The 20,313-nt window shown below is 36.4% G+C and overlaps 1 protein-coding gene across 1 annotated transcript in view; it reads left to right on the plus strand.

Moving 5' to 3' along the window:
* The first annotated feature begins 19,571 nt into the window (after nt 1–19,571).
* The window catches only part of chrna6 (cholinergic receptor, nicotinic, alpha 6), a 30,510-nt gene continuing 29,768 nt past the window's right edge, over nt 19,572–20,313 (plus strand). Inside the window, 1 exon segment of the mRNA XM_056460068.1 lies at nt 19,572–19,788. Within this exon segment, the coding sequence (XP_056316043.1) occupies nt 19,731–19,788 (58 nt within the window). The 5' untranslated portion in view covers nt 19,572–19,730.

Raw genomic sequence — 20,313 nt, forward strand, 5'->3', positions numbered from 1 at the left:
CATCAAAACATAATAAATATATTCAAAAAATAGAAGTGAATAGTGAATGCAAATATACAAATTGACAAGTGTATGTACAGGTATATTACTATATACAACGTTATATGTGTAGCTGTTATGTGCAAATCGACATGTAAAGTATGTTGTTAAATAAATAAGTGTATATGTGTATAAAAAGTAGTGATGTTTGTTTCACAATTACTATCATAAAGTGTTCATGAGATGAATTGCTTTAGGGGAAGAAACTGTTCTGGTGCACAGTGCTCTGTAGTGTCAACCAGAAGGTAAAAGTTCAAAGAGGCAGTGTGCTGGGTGTGAGGGGTCCAGAGTGATTTTGGCAGCCCTTCTGCTCGTTCTGGATAAGTACAGTTCTTGGGGAGTAGGGAGGGTTGTACCAGTGATTCGCTCAGCAGTCTGAACTATTTGATGTAGTCTTTGGAAGTCTGGTTTGGTAGCTGAGCTAAACCAGACAGTTACTGACATGCAGAGGATGGATTCAATTATGAAGGTGTAGAACTGTTTCGACAGCTCCTTTGGAAGGTTGAACTTCCTCAGCTGATGAAGGAAGTACAGCCTCTGTTAAGCTTTAAATATTCAAATGTTTTTCAAAAGTTTTTTTGGCAACATGTTGTTCCATTCATCACCTAATCAGCCAGCATTCTTCATGCAGGATAATGTGCCCTGTTTTACAGCAAAACAGCTAATGCAGTTTCTTTAAGCTAAAAACAATGACATAATGAAATGGCAGCCCAAAGTCCTGAACTAAACCTGATTAAAAAGCATTGGAAAATTATTGGTGTCCTGAGATAGATGCTATTTACTTTTAATACAAATGACAAATAGAGAGACCACAATTGAAAATTATCATCATTTTCTTATCATAATGATATTTTCCCTAAATGCAAACAGTATATGTTCAACATACTGTAGGCTCATTCTGAAATCGTAGCCCTATATAAGTTTCTAGAGATCGTGAATTATGTAGCCAACGCTAGGGGGCGGTATGACACCGTTCCTTTTCTCGCTTACCAGCTGACAGCTTACCTGCATGTGGACGGCTTTTCCGGTGTTACCAGTTAAGAATGGTTCCAGAAAGCGGGTAAGACAAAAACAGAAGTCAAAAAATAAAATAAACAAGTAAATAACAGGGTGAGAATGTGGTCAAATCTGAAAATGTGGTAATATTAGGGTTTTTTTCTTTTTCTGGATTGTTTTTCAAAACACTGTCAGTTGGGTTTAGGGAAATCGGTGGTCGGGTCAATCGGTGCTTTTTAAAATACTATTGGTTGGGTTTAGGGAAGGGAGTGGGTGAGGTATCAGTTGATTGGTCAGTCAGTCAGTCAGTCAGTAACTCAGTCGACAGCGGCCTCTGGTGGATTTACCTGAAAACAGCAGGTGCAAATGGCACTCATAAGAGAAATTTGAGATCTGGAAAAGATCATAGTGACTCGTGAAAAAAAAGACTGCAATAAACGTAGCTCCTGGGATGTAAATAGATTACATATGTACATAGACAACACTATATGTAAATAATTTGTTTATTTTGAGTAAGTGTATTAAGATGGAATTCAAAGTGGAGTAACTGTTGTTATGTGTTCTCCAGTATTAAGGCAACATTATAAAACTATACAGTAATTATTGAGTGTAAATGAGAATATTGATCAAATTATTGTTGCCTTATTAGCATTATCTTTTTAAATTTTCATCTGATGCTTTATTTACACTTTTGAAGATTTTTTTTAAGGAAAAAAAAAACTGATCACAGGCACTGTTTATTAAATATACACTCAATGTTGGGTTAAATATAGACAAACTCAACTGTTAAAATTAATCCAGCTTTAAAAAAAATAAAGAAAAGATAATAAATGTCGGTTAAATTGTACTATTTTCAGGAATGAAATACTCTCTAGTGAGTGTATAAATGCCTCCAGAGCTCTTTATATTACTCCAGTATTGCTTTAGTTGAGTGTGGCATTTCAGGTCTTGGTTGAGTTACAGATGCAATATGCTCCGCCCTTCAGACAAACCAGCCCTCCACAGCAAAGCCAGATGCCTCTGTGCCTGTTGTTTTGCTCAGATTTTACCCCCGGAATATTGTCCATCTTAAATATTAAGGCAGAAAGAGAAAAAGCATGAGTAAGACTGCAAATATAAAGAAAACATGTGGCAACTATAAATATCATTAGAATAGGGTAATCTGAAGAACACACACACACACACGCACGCACGCACGCACGCACGCACACACACACACACACACACACACACACACACACACACACACACACACACACACACACACACACACAATTTCATTAGCTTGTGAGCCTCTTAGATATCTCTCATTAAATATTGTCTTAAGGTCGCACGTCCCCAGAGGCTTATGGAGAGACTAGCTGTGCTTGCGTTTCATCACTCATGCTGCCATTGAAGATTAAAAATAACAGAGTGCAGTGACGTTAAACTGCGGACACTAACCACACACAGCTGTCATTTCTAAACAAGCACATAAGGACTCTTTAACACTTGCTTAGGACTCTACAGTCTGTATTCACAAGGTCAAACTTACAAAAATGCTTTGATTAGACGGTCGCTGCTTATTCTGTGTTTGCACTGGAATTAAAAAAAATAATTGTGTAGTCAAATTCAAAATAAATGCTGTAAATGTCATGCCTTGTGTGTGTGTGTGTGTGTGTGTGTGTGTGTGTGTGTGTGTGTGTGTGTGTGTGTTTTGTGACTTTAAAAAACCTTTAATATTGTAAGGATGCATCTGTTAGTCCAATGACAGAACTAACAGAGAAGGTAAAAATGCATGTAAGCCTTTTCTAGCACATCTGAAAAGAAATATTTTTATTTGATAGAATTTATTTTAATTTGTTTCCAGCTCTGACTTTAATCTGACTCTAATTTAAAGTGATCATTAAATTTCAGTTGTGTTCCTAATAAGGAACTGATCACATTCATAAATGAGGAATGAATTTGGATATTCGACTATATTTTAAACATCTTGTCTTTCATTTAATGGTTCGCCGTTTACCCGAAGTCGCTTAGAGTCAATATGCTGGCCAGTTACATCTGCTCATGGACACATCCTCGCCAGTTCTGGTTCTTAAATAGAGGATATAACTGTAAACTATTTTCCTTTAAGTAATATTAGGCCACCACATGCTTGCTCATACATAAAGACATTTTGATTTAGCCATTAGATTATATCATACTAAGTCAGTGATTGTCAGAAATCAACAGGTCTCTAATGCTATGCCTAAACTCCATCTATTGAGCCTGAATGTATGCGCAATCTTGGTCGTAGGCTGCAGAAACATCAGCCTAAACAGTCTACTAGATTTAAATGATTTAAATAAAACGTTAAGTATATCAAATATGTCAGGTAAAGATTTTCTATGCCAATTCACATAATTAAACAAAAATAAGCCAATTCAGAAATGTATGACACCAATTACCCTAAGATACATTTAAGAGTTAGATACCTGACCGTGTAGAAGTTGCAGCAGTCTTTATGCAGAGCTCAGAGACTCACACACTGCAACGGGGTATCCTGGCTACAGGATCCCACAGATACTTTCGCACCTTTGCCTTAAATACTCACAAGAAACAATCATAAATTCAAGACAATAAAAGCTTCACAAAGACCCTTGTCTGGTTATGAGTTGATGTGAAGACCATTTTCCCTGGAAGGGAGCATCTGGCAAAAATCTTACTCAAGCTGAACCCCGAGAGCCACAATATATAGTGTTAGTGAGTACTAGTGGAGTGTAGTGAAGTAGAGGGCAGAGAGAGGAGGTTCAGGGTGGCTGACCGATACAGTTTAACAAAGCTTATTGTTGTTATAGTTTATTGCACAACAGTTCTTCTGGTCTTGCCTCATGGAATTCCATAGCAGTTCTTGGGATCTGATATTATGGAGAGATTTAGCCATCCTTACAATATTGTTTCCTTTATGTGCCCTCTAACATTGCTCTGTAATGGGAATGCAATTTTGGATGTAAATTCTACCTCATCTCAAGTGATTTATTATATTTGATGTCATATAATATTTAGTGGAAATTTCTCAGTGCATTAATTATATAGTACATACAAAACGTAAAATGTGTACTCAGTGCACTTTTTTCTTTTTTTCTTTCTTTCTTTCCCTCAAGTCCCTCAAGTTCTCTCACACTGACCTGTTACTGATTTTAGAAATGTCTCTGGCAATACATCTCTTTAAACATTCTTCAGTCCATAAAGCCTTTATGGTGATTCGTTGCTCTCCAGTAGCCTGTAGCTAAAAGAGAGTGTAAGTTAGAGTTAAGGGGACAGAAAGAAGAAATCTACTTCATCCCTTGACTGTCACAGTCAGTAAAAGTCATGGTGTTTTCAGTAAGCTGCTTAAACACTCGCGATACTTGAGGCAACATACTCTGAGTCACGGTATTATGTAGATATCAAGCATTGTATTTGTCTTTGCCTCAGTATGTACATCTATAGTGTAATAAATTGTTCCACTGGCGAAAGTGATTTGTTATTCAAAAATACATTTTGGTCTTGAGGGGATGACTGGTCAAAACTTTTAGTGCCTGAGAGCAATTCAAAGTCATGTGAGGACAAACTCATCTTATGAATGTAGTTTTGAAGTCAGTTAGACTAAGAAATTCTAATGTTTGAATATTTTAATAGTAAAATCAAGAGAGGGGTCTGGATGCAGACCTGGTGCAGTGCAATCTGAGCTACATGCAAGGTTTTTTAAAGCGGTCATCTTACCCCACACCTAACCCTACCCATCACAGTGACATCACAAGCTCCATTAAGTGCATTGTGTTTGACATTGCATCACTGAGATATGCAGTCTCAGTTTGCATCATCAAGGCTGCATACATATTTTATTGAAAATCAACGGGGGTCATGTTGGTTGTGCATTATTTAAGTGTATAAATCCAACCAAGGCTCATTCTGAGAACGTAGTCCCGTGGACGTTTTTGGAGACCGCGAAATACGTCCCTCGAGGTACGTATTTTTGCAGTTTTTGTTTTCGCGAATCCGCGAGAGGCCGCTGTGCGCTCTTTTTCCCGCGCCGTTCTCGCATAAACCCGCTAGAGGCCGCTGTCGAACGACCTTCCGCCTGTCTGCCTGGATGACAGAACGATTGACCGTGCGACCGGCCAATCGGCTGACCCACCCTCCTCCGTCCCTAAACCCAACCAATGAAGATTCACAAAAGCCGTCCAGAAAAAGAAAAGCCCTCGTCTAATTTTTAACACGTTTTCGGATTTTGACCACATTCTCACCCTGTGACGAACTTGTTCGCTTTATTTTTTTGATTTTGTTTTTGTTTTCTTACCTGATTTCTGGAACCGCTTTTCCCCGGACTCGAACACGGTCGTCGTCGTGGTCAGACCCTCTCTCTGCGCCGCGAGTCTGCCAAAGTACACGAAGAGCTAACTAGACAAACTGGTTGTAGCGGGAAAGCCCTCCACACGGAGGCGAGCGGCCGGTCGGCAAGCGCCGAAAGGAATGGCGTCACACCACCCCGCAGCGTTCGCTTAAAAAAAATTAAATGCAGCCGTACGTACCCCCGGCTACGTATTTCGCAGTCTCCAGAAACATCCACGGGACTACGTTTTCAGAATGAGCCCGGGTTGTTTAAATCAGTTGACAGCTTAAAGAGAGCTAAAGATATCAATAAACAGTAACACTTTACAATAAAGTTGCGTTATAATGTTCAATTCAATTCACCTTTATTTGTATAGCGCTTTTACAATGTAGATTGTGTCAAAGCAGCTTCACATAAAAGGTCATAGTAAATTGGAACAGTGTAGTTCAGTTTTTAGTGTTTAAGTTCAGTTCAGTTTAGCTCAGTTCAGTGTGGTTTAATAGCACTACAGATCCCGAACAATGCAAGCCAGTGGCGACAGCGGAGAGGGGAAAAAACTTCACTAATTGGCGAAAGTGAAGAAAAAAAACCTTGAGAGAAACCAGGCTCAGTTGGGCACGACCATTTTAATTTCTCCGCTGACCAAACGTCTTGTGCAGAGCTGCAGTCTCAGCAGCGGAGGCTGGAAGCTGGCCTCAGCGAAGTCTCGTCTGTCCCTGGAGCATCACAGGAATCAGTCTCATGTTCTCCACTCCTCCATGACCACCACAGTAGCTGCTCAGGATACGGCCCAGTCCAGGATATGGAAACCTTGGGATCATCTCGTCGTTGGTCTTGGATTAAATCAGTGACTCTGCATAGTCTGAGGGCCTCGGGAAGAGTATCCCCAGGTGGAAATGGAGAATAAAGAGAATAATTAGCGTAGCTGCTGTTCATAGTGTATATAAACAAGATGCAGAAACCTGTGTGGAAACCCGCTAAGTGGTGCACTGAGTGTATGCTTTACTAAACAGATAGGTCTTTAATCTAGTTTTAAATAGGGAGAGTGTGTCTGAGCCTCGGACGTTATCAGGAAGGCTATTCCAGAGTTTAGGAGCCATAAATGAGAAGGCTCGACCTCTGTTAGTTAATACATGTACTTACATGAAAAAACAATGAAAATGACATTTATTAAAAGTATTTATTCATTTTTGTTAATGTTATTTAATAGAAATAAAGTCATACATTGTCCGTTCATGTTAACTCACAGTACATTAACTAATGTTAGCAAGCATTGATTGGGACTTTATTAGTTCATTATTAAATGTTAAACTATGATTAATAAATGCTGTACAATATTATTCCTTGATGTTTGTATACCTTTACTAACAGCAACTAATGAAATATTTTTGGAAAGTGTAACCTAATAAAATTCTATTTTACTAATGTTACCACAGCTACTCTCTGTAAAACTGACCACAAATCACAAATAGATATTCAGGTAACACATCATTTTTGAGGTCATCTGTCACAATCACCAGCGATCTTAACTCCTTAGATCGCTGGAAAACATGCACAATAACTTACGGACTACAAATCCGCCATTTTTGAGACTACATCTCCATACATGCACTCCGCTCACACACACATGTTCCTCATCCTGACTGATTGCATACACACCACCGGAGGATTGTCAAGGACTGATTACACACACTATTTAGGCAGCACATACACTCACTTCAGTCTCTGAGTCTTGTTTACATCCTATAACATTACAATGTGTTTCCTTTGTCTTGGTTTGCCGTGTGTTTACCCTCGCCTTATTATTCTGTTTATCCCTGCCTGCTGCCTGCCTTTTGACCATCTGCCTGTTATTGCGACTACGATTCTGGATTGATACATCTGTTTGCACCTGTGTTGATCATTGCTTGCCTGACCTCCTCAATAAACCTGCATGTGGATCTGAACTCTGTTGTCAGTGTCAAATCCCCTGGTTACACATCCAAACTACACTCAAAAAAATTTTTTTTTTTTTACTCATTCAAACTAATTATTTTAAATGAGCTGAAACAACCCAATTCTTGAGATTTTATTGGGATAATGACATTTAATATTTTTATGTTCAATCCACATAAATTTACTGTCCAATATTGTCCAAAACATAAATTAATTGTGTGGAACCGTGCATTTTTTACAGTGTATTCTTCAATATTGTTGCTCTTCTGCGCATTTGATTGTCTTCTTTTGTAAGTCATTTTGTTTAAAATCGTTTGCTAATTGATTAAACATAAACGTATAAGCTACATGTAGTGAAGAAATGTTTCAGTCATTCAAAAAAGCTTAGCCCAAAGTCCATCATCAAAATAATTTGGTATAATTAACTCCTAGAACTGTCTCATATGATTGCATTACCAAACATCAGACATCAGAACAGATAACATGACTGTTTGTTTACACACTCTAGGGCACAAATGAGTCTTTACATAATAATATCAACAATAATACAATAAAAGATTTATAAGTGTCCTCTTCTATTACAGTGACTTTAGTTTTATCGGCAAGGTGTGTATTTGTTCTTTTCAGCTAACTGTACTTTATTTACTGTACTACTATTTTTAATGCAGTATTCCAAATATGTGCAAACACATTTAATCACAGTAGTGCTTCATTAAGCCTAAAGGACAAGTCATGTTCCGTGTAGCTGGATTAAAAAAAAAACGTAGCATTTATCATTGTTTCTTACCGTATACTTTTACTCCATAGCTGATCCAGTCTTGGTTTTGTCTCAAACCAGAACTGGCACAATCAGCTCTGAGCAAAGTGACATATATTTGACGCAGTGAAGTCATTTCTCTTGCACTAATTTAAAGGTCACTTAAAAACAGAAAGGATTTCAGGACAAAAATAATCACCCAGTTCTTACATGACAATCTTAAATATTCCATTCCAAATATTCCTTACTGAACTTTTATACCTCAGTAAAGAGTGGAGCATTTTCATTTTATGCAATCTTATATCACATTACAATCAATATAATAACACTCTTTAAGTGCTGATAATAAAGACCACAAAACAGAGGATGTGTAAAAGAACCTGGATGTCTTCTTGATATTAAGGATTTGTTGATGTGTGACAAACTTGTTGAATGCAGCATTATTAAAGGCATAAACACCTGGAAAAGTTTTTTATTCACTGAAATTCATATTAAACTATGTCTTATTTGTTATTTATGTATGTATATATTGGAACGAAACACAAACTAACAATAAATTTGTCATTTCTGTTAAAACTTGTGAAGTTCATCAACAGGAAGATTGCAACATCTCATTTCTCACAGGATGCATTCTGTTTCTGTTTTCTGTTTCTGAGTTCATTCTTTCAAGATAACTTGGTAAGACTGGGCTTCATATGAATGTGAGTCCATTCTCTGTGTACGTGGTATTGAAAAATAGCCCTATAAAATAGTAAGTATTGTGTATTTATATAGCGCATTTATTGTGTATGGCCATACACCCAAAGCACTTCACAATCATGAACGAGGCACTGTCCACACCACTACCAGTGTACAGCATCCACTTGGATGATGCAACGTCAGCCACAGGATAATGGGTGGAGTGAAGAGACAGTGATTGAGCCAATTCGATGGATAGGGATGATTGGGAGGCCATGATGGGTAAGGGTAGATGAACTCTTTACTCTTTACGAGAAAAGCCATGGGATTTTTAATGACCTCAGTTTAACGTCTCATCCTAAAGGTGGTGTTCACTGACAGTATGGTGTTCCCTTCACTTTACTTTACTGGGCCATTAAGAGTAATGCAGACCCCCTGCTGGCCTCGCTAACACCACTTCCAACAGCAACCTAATTTTCCCATGTAATCTCCCATCCAGGTACTGACCAAGCTCAGCCTTGCTTAGCTTCAGTGAGTAATCGGTCTTGGGCTGCAGGGTGATATGGCTGTGGCACACAAGAATACACAACAAGTTTCACTTGTATAGAATACAAGAATACACAAGAACACTCAAGATATTTCACTTGTATAGTTCTGAACGGGCAAAAGTAATGGTAAATATGGTCACACTAGCAAAGGACGTCACGCTTTCTAATAAAGGAGCCAATCATTAATCTTTATAGAGTGACGATTCTCTGGGGGAGGGGCTTGATCCAGACATGTGCTATGACAGTTTTTGCAGCTTCATTGTTATGAACCCTCTGGTGTCTGCATATGCACTTGAATCTCAGCAAAAAACATGCCTTAAAGACATGACAAATATATCTATATAAAGCTTGAAATTTCTAATTTTAAGCAAACCTACTAGACTTGAAAACAAATGTTCTCTGTTTTTGTAATCTGTATTAAAATGAACACAAAGAAAGTACAGTCTTTCCCATCCGACCACATGAATTAACATCTCTGCCATTCAAATGCAAATCACATGAAAGCAACCACTCGAACAGCCACAAAATTGTAAACAAAGAGGTTGCTGTCATTTTTGAATAATATTGTGAAAGTTATTGATACAGTAGCTTTTACAGTAGTTGAGTTCCGGTTCTGGCACCTTGCTGAAGAGACGCACGAGTTAGCCTAGCTATAAGATATTGATAAAAATCTGAAATTTATCCCGGTTTTATTTAACATTGACTGTACATTGACTTAAGACTGAACACTGCTTAAGATGTCACCTAAACCAGCAAAGCAAAAGGCGAAAAAAAAAAAAAACGAAACTACAGAGATTACATCTGACTCCAAAAGCATGGAAGAAGCACAAAGTAATGGTGGAGAAAACTCGTCGCTGCTTTGCGGGGGGTCAAACTGGTGATTTACACGCTGATACAAGTAGCATTATACATGTAATAAACTCGATGAAAGTCGACATGACCTCTCAGTTTGAAACTGTCCTCTCAGCAGTACAGGATATCAAAAACCAGGTGGCAGAATGTTTCAGAAGACTAACGAAGACAAAGGAACGCATCTCGCAAATTGAAGATTCTGTCTCCGTATGTCAATCAACGACTACCGCTCTCGAAAAAAAAAATTACCGCAATAACTTGGAAAATTAATGATTGTAAAAACGCAGTCGATGCTCCAATTTAAGGATTTTTGTTTTACCAGAAAAATCTGAAGGCAATGATATATGTACATTCTTAGAAAGCTGGTTACCTGAAGCGCTGACATGGAATCACTTCGGAAACCACTAGCCATAAGCTTTACAGGAGTTACATAGTTTAATTTGACAGGATGACATGTGTATTTGTTAGGAAAATGCTTCTTGACCTTATAAGATATTTTGATTAAAAACCACAAAAATTGTAACCCTCTACCGCATGTTGTTGTCATATGGCAGCATGATATTTATGTTCATTTTCCTGCCACTGTTTCTTTAAGACTCTTTAAGTTCAAATTTTTTTGTTGGAACGAGAACACCTTAGTGTAGCCAATGATGTGCTTTGGTTAAGTCACATGACATGCTGTTTTTCTGTAGTGCGATTTCTGACAGATTGGCGTTTATTGTGAGTAGTTGCTGAATGCAAATGTAAACGTCAATAAAAACAAAGGATCAAATTACGTCAGATCCCCCAAAAAATATGACAGATCACCTCCAGTAAGTTATGATGACATATTCACAACTCAATTTTTTTTAATCAAATTAGTTTTTCGTAAACCGATCAAATGTGTGTGCAGCCAAATGGCAACACTGTGCAATAGCGGAACGTGCAATATTGCAATGGGTTAGCTAGCTAGCAAGGTCAGCTGTGAACTTTTAAGTTGTAGCAATAACAACATGAATGCAAGTAATATAATGTTGATTAGTTGTATGCTAATGGAATTTGCATTATGGATAAAATCTAGATAATCCTTTTGAATAGATATGAATACAGAGAACAGTGTATTAGCGAGCACCACCATGTTCTATGGTAAGTGAAACAAAAAGGACAGAACTGGCTCTTCCTGCAGATGAAAGTGAGGATGAGATGGGTTTTAGTGAGCATGAGAATGATGCAGACTGGACATTTGATAGAGACAGGTTAGGTAAGTTAGCTCTGAGGCAGATAAGACAGGTGTAGAATAGTATATAGCATAATATATCTAGCTAGTTAGCTAGTAGCTACATTATTTTGATACATCTGGATATATTAGACTTGTAATTTATTTGTTATAATATTTACTGGAGAAAATGTTTATATTTACTGTGTGTTGTCATTCATTCATTCATTTTCTTTTCGGTTTTGTCCCTTTATTAATCTGGGGTCGCCACAGCGGAATGAACCGCCAACTTATCCAGCACATGTTTAACACAGCGGATACCCTTCCAACTGCAACCCATCTCTGGGAAACATCCATACACACTCACTCACACTCATACACTACAGACAATTTAGCCTTCCCAATTCACCTGTACCGCATGTCTTTGGACTGTGGGGAGAACATGCAAACTCCACACAGAAACGCCAACTGACCCAGCCGAGTGTCGAACCAGCGACCTTCTTGCTGTGAGGTGACAGCACTACCTACCACTACCACTGCGTCGCCATTATTAATGATAAAGAAAGTTTTAAATTTAAAAATGTCCAAGTTAGATCCACTGTTGGACGTTGTTGCCATATGGCAACATATCATAAAGTTTCCAATTTTTTTTACAGCCCTTCAAGTTAAGGGATTTTAAGAAAAGAAAAACAGTTAAATATTTTTTAATAGATCTATCATAATGCGTTCAGTAGAGAGTTAAGTAAGTTTTTTTTTTTGTAGTGTGCACTCTTGCATCTTCAATTGGATTGGACTTGTTTATGTATATCTTTAATATTTTTAATTTAAAAGAGTTGAACATTGACTTGCATTATACATCACCTTTATCTTCAGCGTCCTGAGGGAGAGTAATTTAACTGTAAATTAAAATTTTTTCTGAACTTCAGCAGATCATTGTAACCACGTATGATAAGACTCTGCCGTGTATTATTACTGTCGAAACACTGACTGCGTGAACATAACCTTGGAAAAGCAAACACAACAATGTCAGTTGGTAATTGGTAACAATGCTTGTTTTGAAATGAACAAAGATTCGTTCAAAGATGGCCGTATTTACCAAGATGTTGACTGGAGCTGTTGAATCTATGGTTGATGATGATATCTGCTTCGGTTTTCTACCCAACACCAGGCCAGCAGTTCTCCCATAATGGACGATCGTGATTCCAGATATTCTTGCTGTTCTGGTGAGGAATAAAAGCACTCAGGTATAATCGTCTAGGTATTGTAGAAGTGCGAAGTGAATAATTTAGAAGGCCATAAAAGTCCTATTGGGGAATGCAGCTTTATTTTTCTATTTTTAATATGCCCTAGAAGATGGCAGTCCTGTTCCAAAGAGAGAAGAGGCTTTTAAAAGAGTGTTTGGGACATGGCAGGGTGAGTGGAGGGAGACAGGGAAAGCAGGCACACTGGTTTGAGAGAGAAGGAGAGCGAAAGACGAGAAAAGAGTGAGACATTAATGGCTCTGTGAGTCACTACGTCTTGCTTTTAGGAAGCCATGAATTAAAGATGGAGAATAGAGGAAAGGAGGAAAGAGAAAAATCATGGCGTGATACCAGTTGCAGCATGTTTTTATGAGAGACCATCACCCATTTCGCTTCGTCCACTTCTGAATGCCTGACATGGTTTTATCATTTTACTTAAATTTGACCTTGAGTAAAAAGAAAAGAAACGAAAGAAGAATACAGACTGTAACACATACTGTATACTTCTTAAAAATCCAGTTTTAAGTTTTAAAATAAGATTATATTACAGTACATATACATGTGTGTGTTTATATATATATATATATATATATATATATATATATATATATATATATATATATATATATATATATATATATATATATATTCATTCTTATCACACCAAAAAAAAAACCTGCGCCAAAAGTCATGTATAGCCACACAAATGTCAATCAGGGCTCAAAGATCTATCTATGGGATGGGAATTATTATTATTATTTAGATAATGTAAACACTGCACACATCCTGATAAAATGTTCTGTTTTTGAACGGCGAGAGGATGGATATGAGATTTGAGCTGTCATTATTTTGACATTAGAGCTGCCAGTGTTTCTGAGTCGTGTTCTGATCTGATCTCATCTGAGATCTCTCTCTCTCTCTCTCTCTCTCTCTCTCTCTCTCTCTCTCTCTCTCTCTCTCTCTCTCAAATTCAAATGAGCTTTATTGGCATGACTTGCACAGTACTGCCAAAACAATTATACAATACATAGAACAAGAATATATCTGTAAAATAATTAACAGGTACACGTATAGTATATGTATGTATAGTATATAGTATATACAAGTAAATGAATATAAGTAAACAAAAATTATAATAACAAAAAATGTTTAAATAATTAATAAAAACAATTATAAAATAAATACAAATAAATGAAAATATAAAGATAATGGTAATGCTAATAAGAAGAAATATAGAATACAAACATAAGAAATGCTCTTGCTTTAGGTTTGTCCATTGACTGACAGTCTGAGTTTGTGGCAGGCTGACACATATTTGGCTGCTGTTGGGATCATCTCCCTCTCTCTATTACTTTCTAGTTACTTCAAATTTTCTTGTCTAGTAAAAGGAAATGGTTGAAAACATAGAATCCAATAAAACTAAATAGTACCAATAGAAACCACCAACTCCAGGGTAATTCACTTATGATTAGTCGGTAGTATATATTAATAACAAGCACATAAATATTCCCTCAAAAACAGGGAAAGCTTCATTGACACTGCTTTGACCACAAATCAATGTTTAGCACCATGGACAGCGGCAGCACCAGAGCCATAAAATGGTCTAATTCTCCCATAGTACAGACAAAAATACTAACCATCCTGGATGCATACACACATCGATTTCTCAACAACACACATTTCATCTTACATTTTTTATTATCTATCTTTCTCTTTCAGATACAGATGCCTTTCACTTTTTGCCAATTTATCTCATTATCGCTGCACCATATTTTCTAGTGTTTTTGAATCTTAGTCCAATATTATTGCCTTATGATGAACTCAACTATCAGCAGACTCAAACATATGATTGCTAATATCTGCAACAATCTATATTTCACTCTTAAAAATTCGATAACACTTTATTTTAAGGGTCCAAAATAATGCATTAGTTAAGCATTAATTAATGGTTAATTTGTTCACAATTAAGCAGTTAAAAAACAAGTAATTAATGTTTAACTTACCATGTTTAGGGTCTCGAATTATGCATTTGTTAAGCGCAGTTAAACTTGTAAATCTTGATTAACTTGTTCACGAAGTTAAGCATGAGCAACCACATCATTCATGATTAACTGAATATACAGTACAATTGCCTTTTATAGTACAAATGCCGTTGACTTTTTGCCAATTTATCTCATTATCACTGCACCCTATTTTGTAGTGTTTTTTAAATCCATTTTTTTGGGCTTTGCTCTTAAATGGTTTAGATCTTATTTGTCAAACAGAAGCTTTTGTGTTAATGTTGGTCAGACCTTTTCATCCTCCAGACCCCTGACATGTGGAGTTCCGCAAGGGTCTATCCTTGGACCTATTTTATTTTCTTTATATATTTTAACTTTAGGATCTATTTTTCGTAAACATGAGGTGGCTTTTCATTTTTATGCTGACGACACTCTCAAAAGTAATGATAAAAATGGCCTTGACTCCCTTATGAGATATCTAATCGAGGTTAAGACCTGGCTGTTGTCAAATTTTATAAATTTCAATGAAGAAAAAACTGAGCTGGTCTGGTTTGGTGATCCTAACCCTCTGTGTTTTAGGTTTTGGTGAGCTATCAATTTATCATAACCTGTTGTTAGAAATCTTGGGTTTTATTTCGATAGTGATCCGAAATTTAACAAACTAGTAAATTCAGTTGTTAAATCCAGTTTTTTCCATTTACGACTTGTGGCAAAAGTTAAGTCATTTCTCTCTTTTAATGACCTTGAGAAGGTGATCCATGCTTTTATTTTGGGAAGACTTGACTACTGCAACTCTCTCTATGTGGGTATTAGTCAAAATGCTCTGAATAGATTGCAATTAGTATAAAATGTGGCTGCGAGACTTCTGACAGGGATTCGCAAGTATGAGCACAGTTCTTTCCTCTCTGGGCTGGCTGCCTGCTAGGCCATGGATTGATTTTAAATTATGAATTTTTATTTTTAAATCCTTAAATAATTTTGGCTCCATCTTTGTTCTTTAGCATTTGAGCCTTTTTAATGTTGAGGGGTTTTTCCTTATGTTTTAATTGTTTTGTATGTTATGTAGGTTTTAATTTAATTAGATTGTGTTCAGCACTTTGTGCAACGCTGTGTTGTAAAAAATGTGCTATTTAAATTAACTAACTAACAAACTAACTACAATTTGATAAGCCGTATATAATTCATTTGATTCATTGTCTATGTAGTTAACCAAACAACACACTAGTAATTATGTTTAATTATGTTACGTAGCGAAAGCACCGCGCTAATTGATTCATTCATTCATTTTCAACCGCTTTTCCGGGGCCGGGCCGCAGGGGCAGCAGTCCTGGGAGAGAACCCCAGACTTCCCTCTCCCCAGACACTTCCTCCAGCTCCTCTGGGGGATCCCCGGGCGTTTCCAGGCCAGTCGAGAGACATAGTCCCTCCAGTGTGTCCTGGGTCTTCCCTGAGGCCCAGAAGGCATCAGAAACGGATGTCTGAGCCACCTCAACTGACTTCCCTTGATGTGGAGGAGCAGCAGCTCGACTCCAAGCTCCTCCTGGGTGACAGAGCTCCTCATCCTATCTATAAGGGTGCACCCTGCCACCCTGCGAAGGAAACTCATTTTGGCAGCTTGTATCCGAGATCTTAGATCTTGTCCCACCGTAAGGGGCTGGTGCATTGTGGAACAGGTGGTGGTCGAAGGTTAGGACCACGACAACCCGATCGTCAGGCACAGAAACTGGCTAATGCCTAATTCAGGACTCTTAAAATCTGGTTAACCATTAATTACTAGTGTTTTTGCTTTTTACTAATGCTCAAATGTGAATAAATTAACCATTAGTTAAGCATTAATTAATGCTTAACTAATGCATTATTTTTGGCTTAAAATAAAGTGATACCAAAAATTCTGTTATCATTTAAAGGTTATTCCAAACCTTTGAAACCTTTAGTCATCTTTAGTGGATATTGCTTCAAAACAATCAAAAAGACATTGTAAATATAATCCATAAGAATCAATATGTTTAATAAACAGTTTTATTGGCATATGGTTTCATGATCTTTTAAATCCAATGAAAACTTTAATATTTTTAAAGGCTCCTCACATTGAACACAAATAGCTATTTTAAGAAATAATAACTAAAATGTTTTAATGTTTCTATGCCAATTTATAAATTAAATTAAATTAATACAAATAATAATCATTGTAATAAGTTCTTTAGATCATACAGTATGTACTTAAGCTGATAATATGTTTATCTGTTCTATGTTTGTAGCATGTTCTATATTGTGCTAAAAAGATTATGGGTCTATAATAATTTTAAATATTGCAACAAAAATATTGCAGGTTTATTTTAATTTTAGTATATTCAGTACTCAAACTAACTATAATTCACAAATCTCTTATATATCTTACTGTAAAGGTGTTAAGCTGTTAATAAACTTGAAAGCATATGCTTTATGAGTTATGAGGCTGTATAATTACATTTTCAGTTATTTATTTCGTTCTGATATTTCGCTGAGATAATTGGCCTACGCAAACTGAATCAGAATTGTTTTATTTATTTGTAATGAAAATATGTGCGTAAGAGATAGACAAAGCCCCCTGATTGACCTGCAATTGTGCAGAGTGATACAGGGCTCCAGATTGCTGCACCTGCTCCCTCTAGTGTACACACATACACACAGAGAGAAACAAAGAGAGATAGAGAAAGATAGACTCTTCACATACTACACACAAAATGAGTTAGAAACCGATTACACTCAAAACTATTGACAAATTGAAACATCTTTTTTCATATAAAGAATTTGAATGAAAATCTAACAGAATTCCTACACCTGTGAAACGCAAGGGTGTGCAACCATTGATAACATACAGATGCCAATGATACGTGATATATATATAGTACACCCCCCACAAATCTTTCTTTTAAATTCATATTTTTAATAGGAAGCTATACAATATTATATTTGTGCATATACATTAGCTTAGTCAGTACTGACGCTAAATCTGGAGCTCATTACAGTACAAAAATTAGTACACCCTAATTTATTTGTAATAGAGAAATATTAAATACAAATTATAATGAGGAAAAATCAAGAGAAACAATAACATTTTTTAAAATGTAGTTGAAATTTTATAGTTTGTATTTGTTTTTTACAATATTTTTCTTGAATTGTGTAATCTTTCAATTTCTAAATATGTTTGGTGACTAAAATATTATTTTAATAAATATCTGTTTAATAAATCAGTTTTGTTTAAATGCGCCAAAATACATATATTCACTGAGAAATGGATAAAAATATTCATGGGGTTTACTATATTATGCTGAGCACTGTATACTGTAAATAAATATTTCTATTGTATGATTATGGATACTAATATTTGGCAGCGTAAGGCCTATTATCACACTTTTAAATCTGAAACAGATGCTAATAAACATTGAAATAAGCACAGCTTGGATAATGTTTGATCGGTGTTACACTTATTTTAGAGATTTTAGACATTTGTGATTATATGCTGCTGTTAGCAAACTGACACATGCATATTTTATTTCTGCTTATCCTGTTATTATCCAAATGTCAAAACTCTCCCTCTCTCTCTCTCTCTTCGTCAGTCTATTTTTCTCTGTGAGTTTTAGCATTTACACATGAATGGCTGTAGTTTTTCTGGTCTCTTTGCTCTTGCCCATGTGTTAAAACATCAGAATGTCCCTCTCATCACAGCATGCACACACAGATAAGCACAGCAGTTTGATGAGAAAACAATAATAACGCAACAACAGCTGCTGAGCATGTGGGTATTTCCAGCCTGTACACGTGTGTATACGTCTAAATGTTAAATTCGGATTCACACAGATGAAAGAGCTTTATCTTTCAGCTCCTGAGAGGTGTTTGTGTTTGCCTTGTATAATTAAAGTAAGATTTACGCCACCTTTTCATAAACACTCAGTTTGATGACGTCAGAAGCCAGGCTTTAACAATGGAAGCTAAATTTGATCTATATTCTGAAGGCTTTTCCACTGGCACTTTGTTAGTCACCTGCTCTTTATCAACTGCTCTGCGTTTTTTTTTTACACATAACTTTATGCTCCCCAGAAAGCATGTCAATGTGTAATTAAGAAAAGATAACCTCCTTAGCCAGAGGCCATGTTTCTCTCTGATTTCCAGTGTTTCCTAGGGTGAAATGACAACATGTTCTTTTGTGATAAAGCAGACAAAACCAAAAGAATGCATTTTAAAAGAAGTTATATTCTGTTTACATTTTAAATTACTGTGAATATGTTAGTTTAATTCTGAGGGAATGAGAATGTAAAGACTTTGTTGCTTCACAAAATAGCTGTGACTTATATTTACGATTTCCATGCTTTTAATGACCTTAAACAACTTTAAAAAAAAAAACATCTAATTATTTACTTACCCCCAGGTTGCTCTCTTTATGTAAATCTTTCTTTCTCTGTGAAATACAAAAGAAGATATTTTGAAGAATGTTGTTAACAACACATTTTCAGTTCCCATCAACTTCTGTGCTATATTTTTCGACTGTGCAATTGGAATTAGTGGGCAATTAAAAGTACACTTTGTTATTACCCAATCCAAACCTGACTTTATTTTTTCAAATAATCATTTAAGCTTGTATACAAGTGTGATCCACTTACTAAGATTAACCATGGTTTATTGTAGTAAAGATTTAATTTTATGGCTTGATTACCATTTAAAAACAATTTTACTATGGTTAAAGAGTGGTTAGTATCGCAAAAATACTTTTTTGAAGCCATTATTTATTTGTAGCCTTATACAAGTGCAATTCCGTATGGAAACGAACAGTAGCATTTTTCAAAATGCCTCATTTTGACTTCTGCAGACAATTGTTTAATAAGTGAAGAGTAGATGATACTTGAGTGAACTACCTTTTTTAAGTGAAGCATAAAAGACGGTGTCAATGTGCGTCTCGTTAATGACACTTGAAGACGCGCGTGGAGAAGGATGCGCGCGCCCAGGGGGAGGGACGAAACCAAATCCACCTCACGCGCTTTCTGCTCTCGCAGAGCTCAACTCAGGCGACCAAACGGGACCCAAAAACATATTTTCTACAGTTTGTTACCTCTCGATTCGTTTACCAATTTGCTACTTTGTTTTGGAAAGGGAGACGGTCTCCCTACCTGCGACGCCCGATGAATTCTGCGGGGAGAGTCACTTTGTTTTTTCTGTTAATTGCCCTGATAACGCAAGGTAAGTTCCAATGTATTCAAAATATTAATACATCACTTGTATAATATATCACTTGTATAATATATCACTTGTTCTAATTCTCTTGTGCCCACTGACCCAGTTGTACTTGCAATCATGGGGAAAAAGTAATGTGAATGTCGAAAACTAATAGCTTCTTTTGACCTACCAAGTTTATTTGAGGACATTTTCTCAGTCCTCGTGGTGCATTTTAAGGAAAGTTTCTTTCTAAACGTGTTTGATTTTTTTGTCCGGAAGTATACCGCAGAATCAAATTACTTTCATCGTGTGTGAAAACGCCAGCTGAAGTAATTGATTGCTGTCAGTCACTACAGAATTAAACACCCGTTTGGATTCCACTTAAGGAATGAAGAAACAATGGATTGAAAAGCAAGGTAATTTAAATGATGACAGGATATTTAAACCATGTTGTTACAGCATATGATATGCATACTTTACTGCAGTGTGCATGTGAATTTGTAAGTTTGACTGTTTGACTGTCATTGAGACTCACTTAGCGTCTGTATG

This window comes from Danio aesculapii, chromosome 1, assembly GCF_903798145.1.
Source record: "Danio aesculapii chromosome 1, fDanAes4.1, whole genome shotgun sequence".
In the NCBI taxonomy this organism is placed as follows: Eukaryota; Metazoa; Chordata; class Actinopteri; order Cypriniformes; family Danionidae; genus Danio; species Danio aesculapii.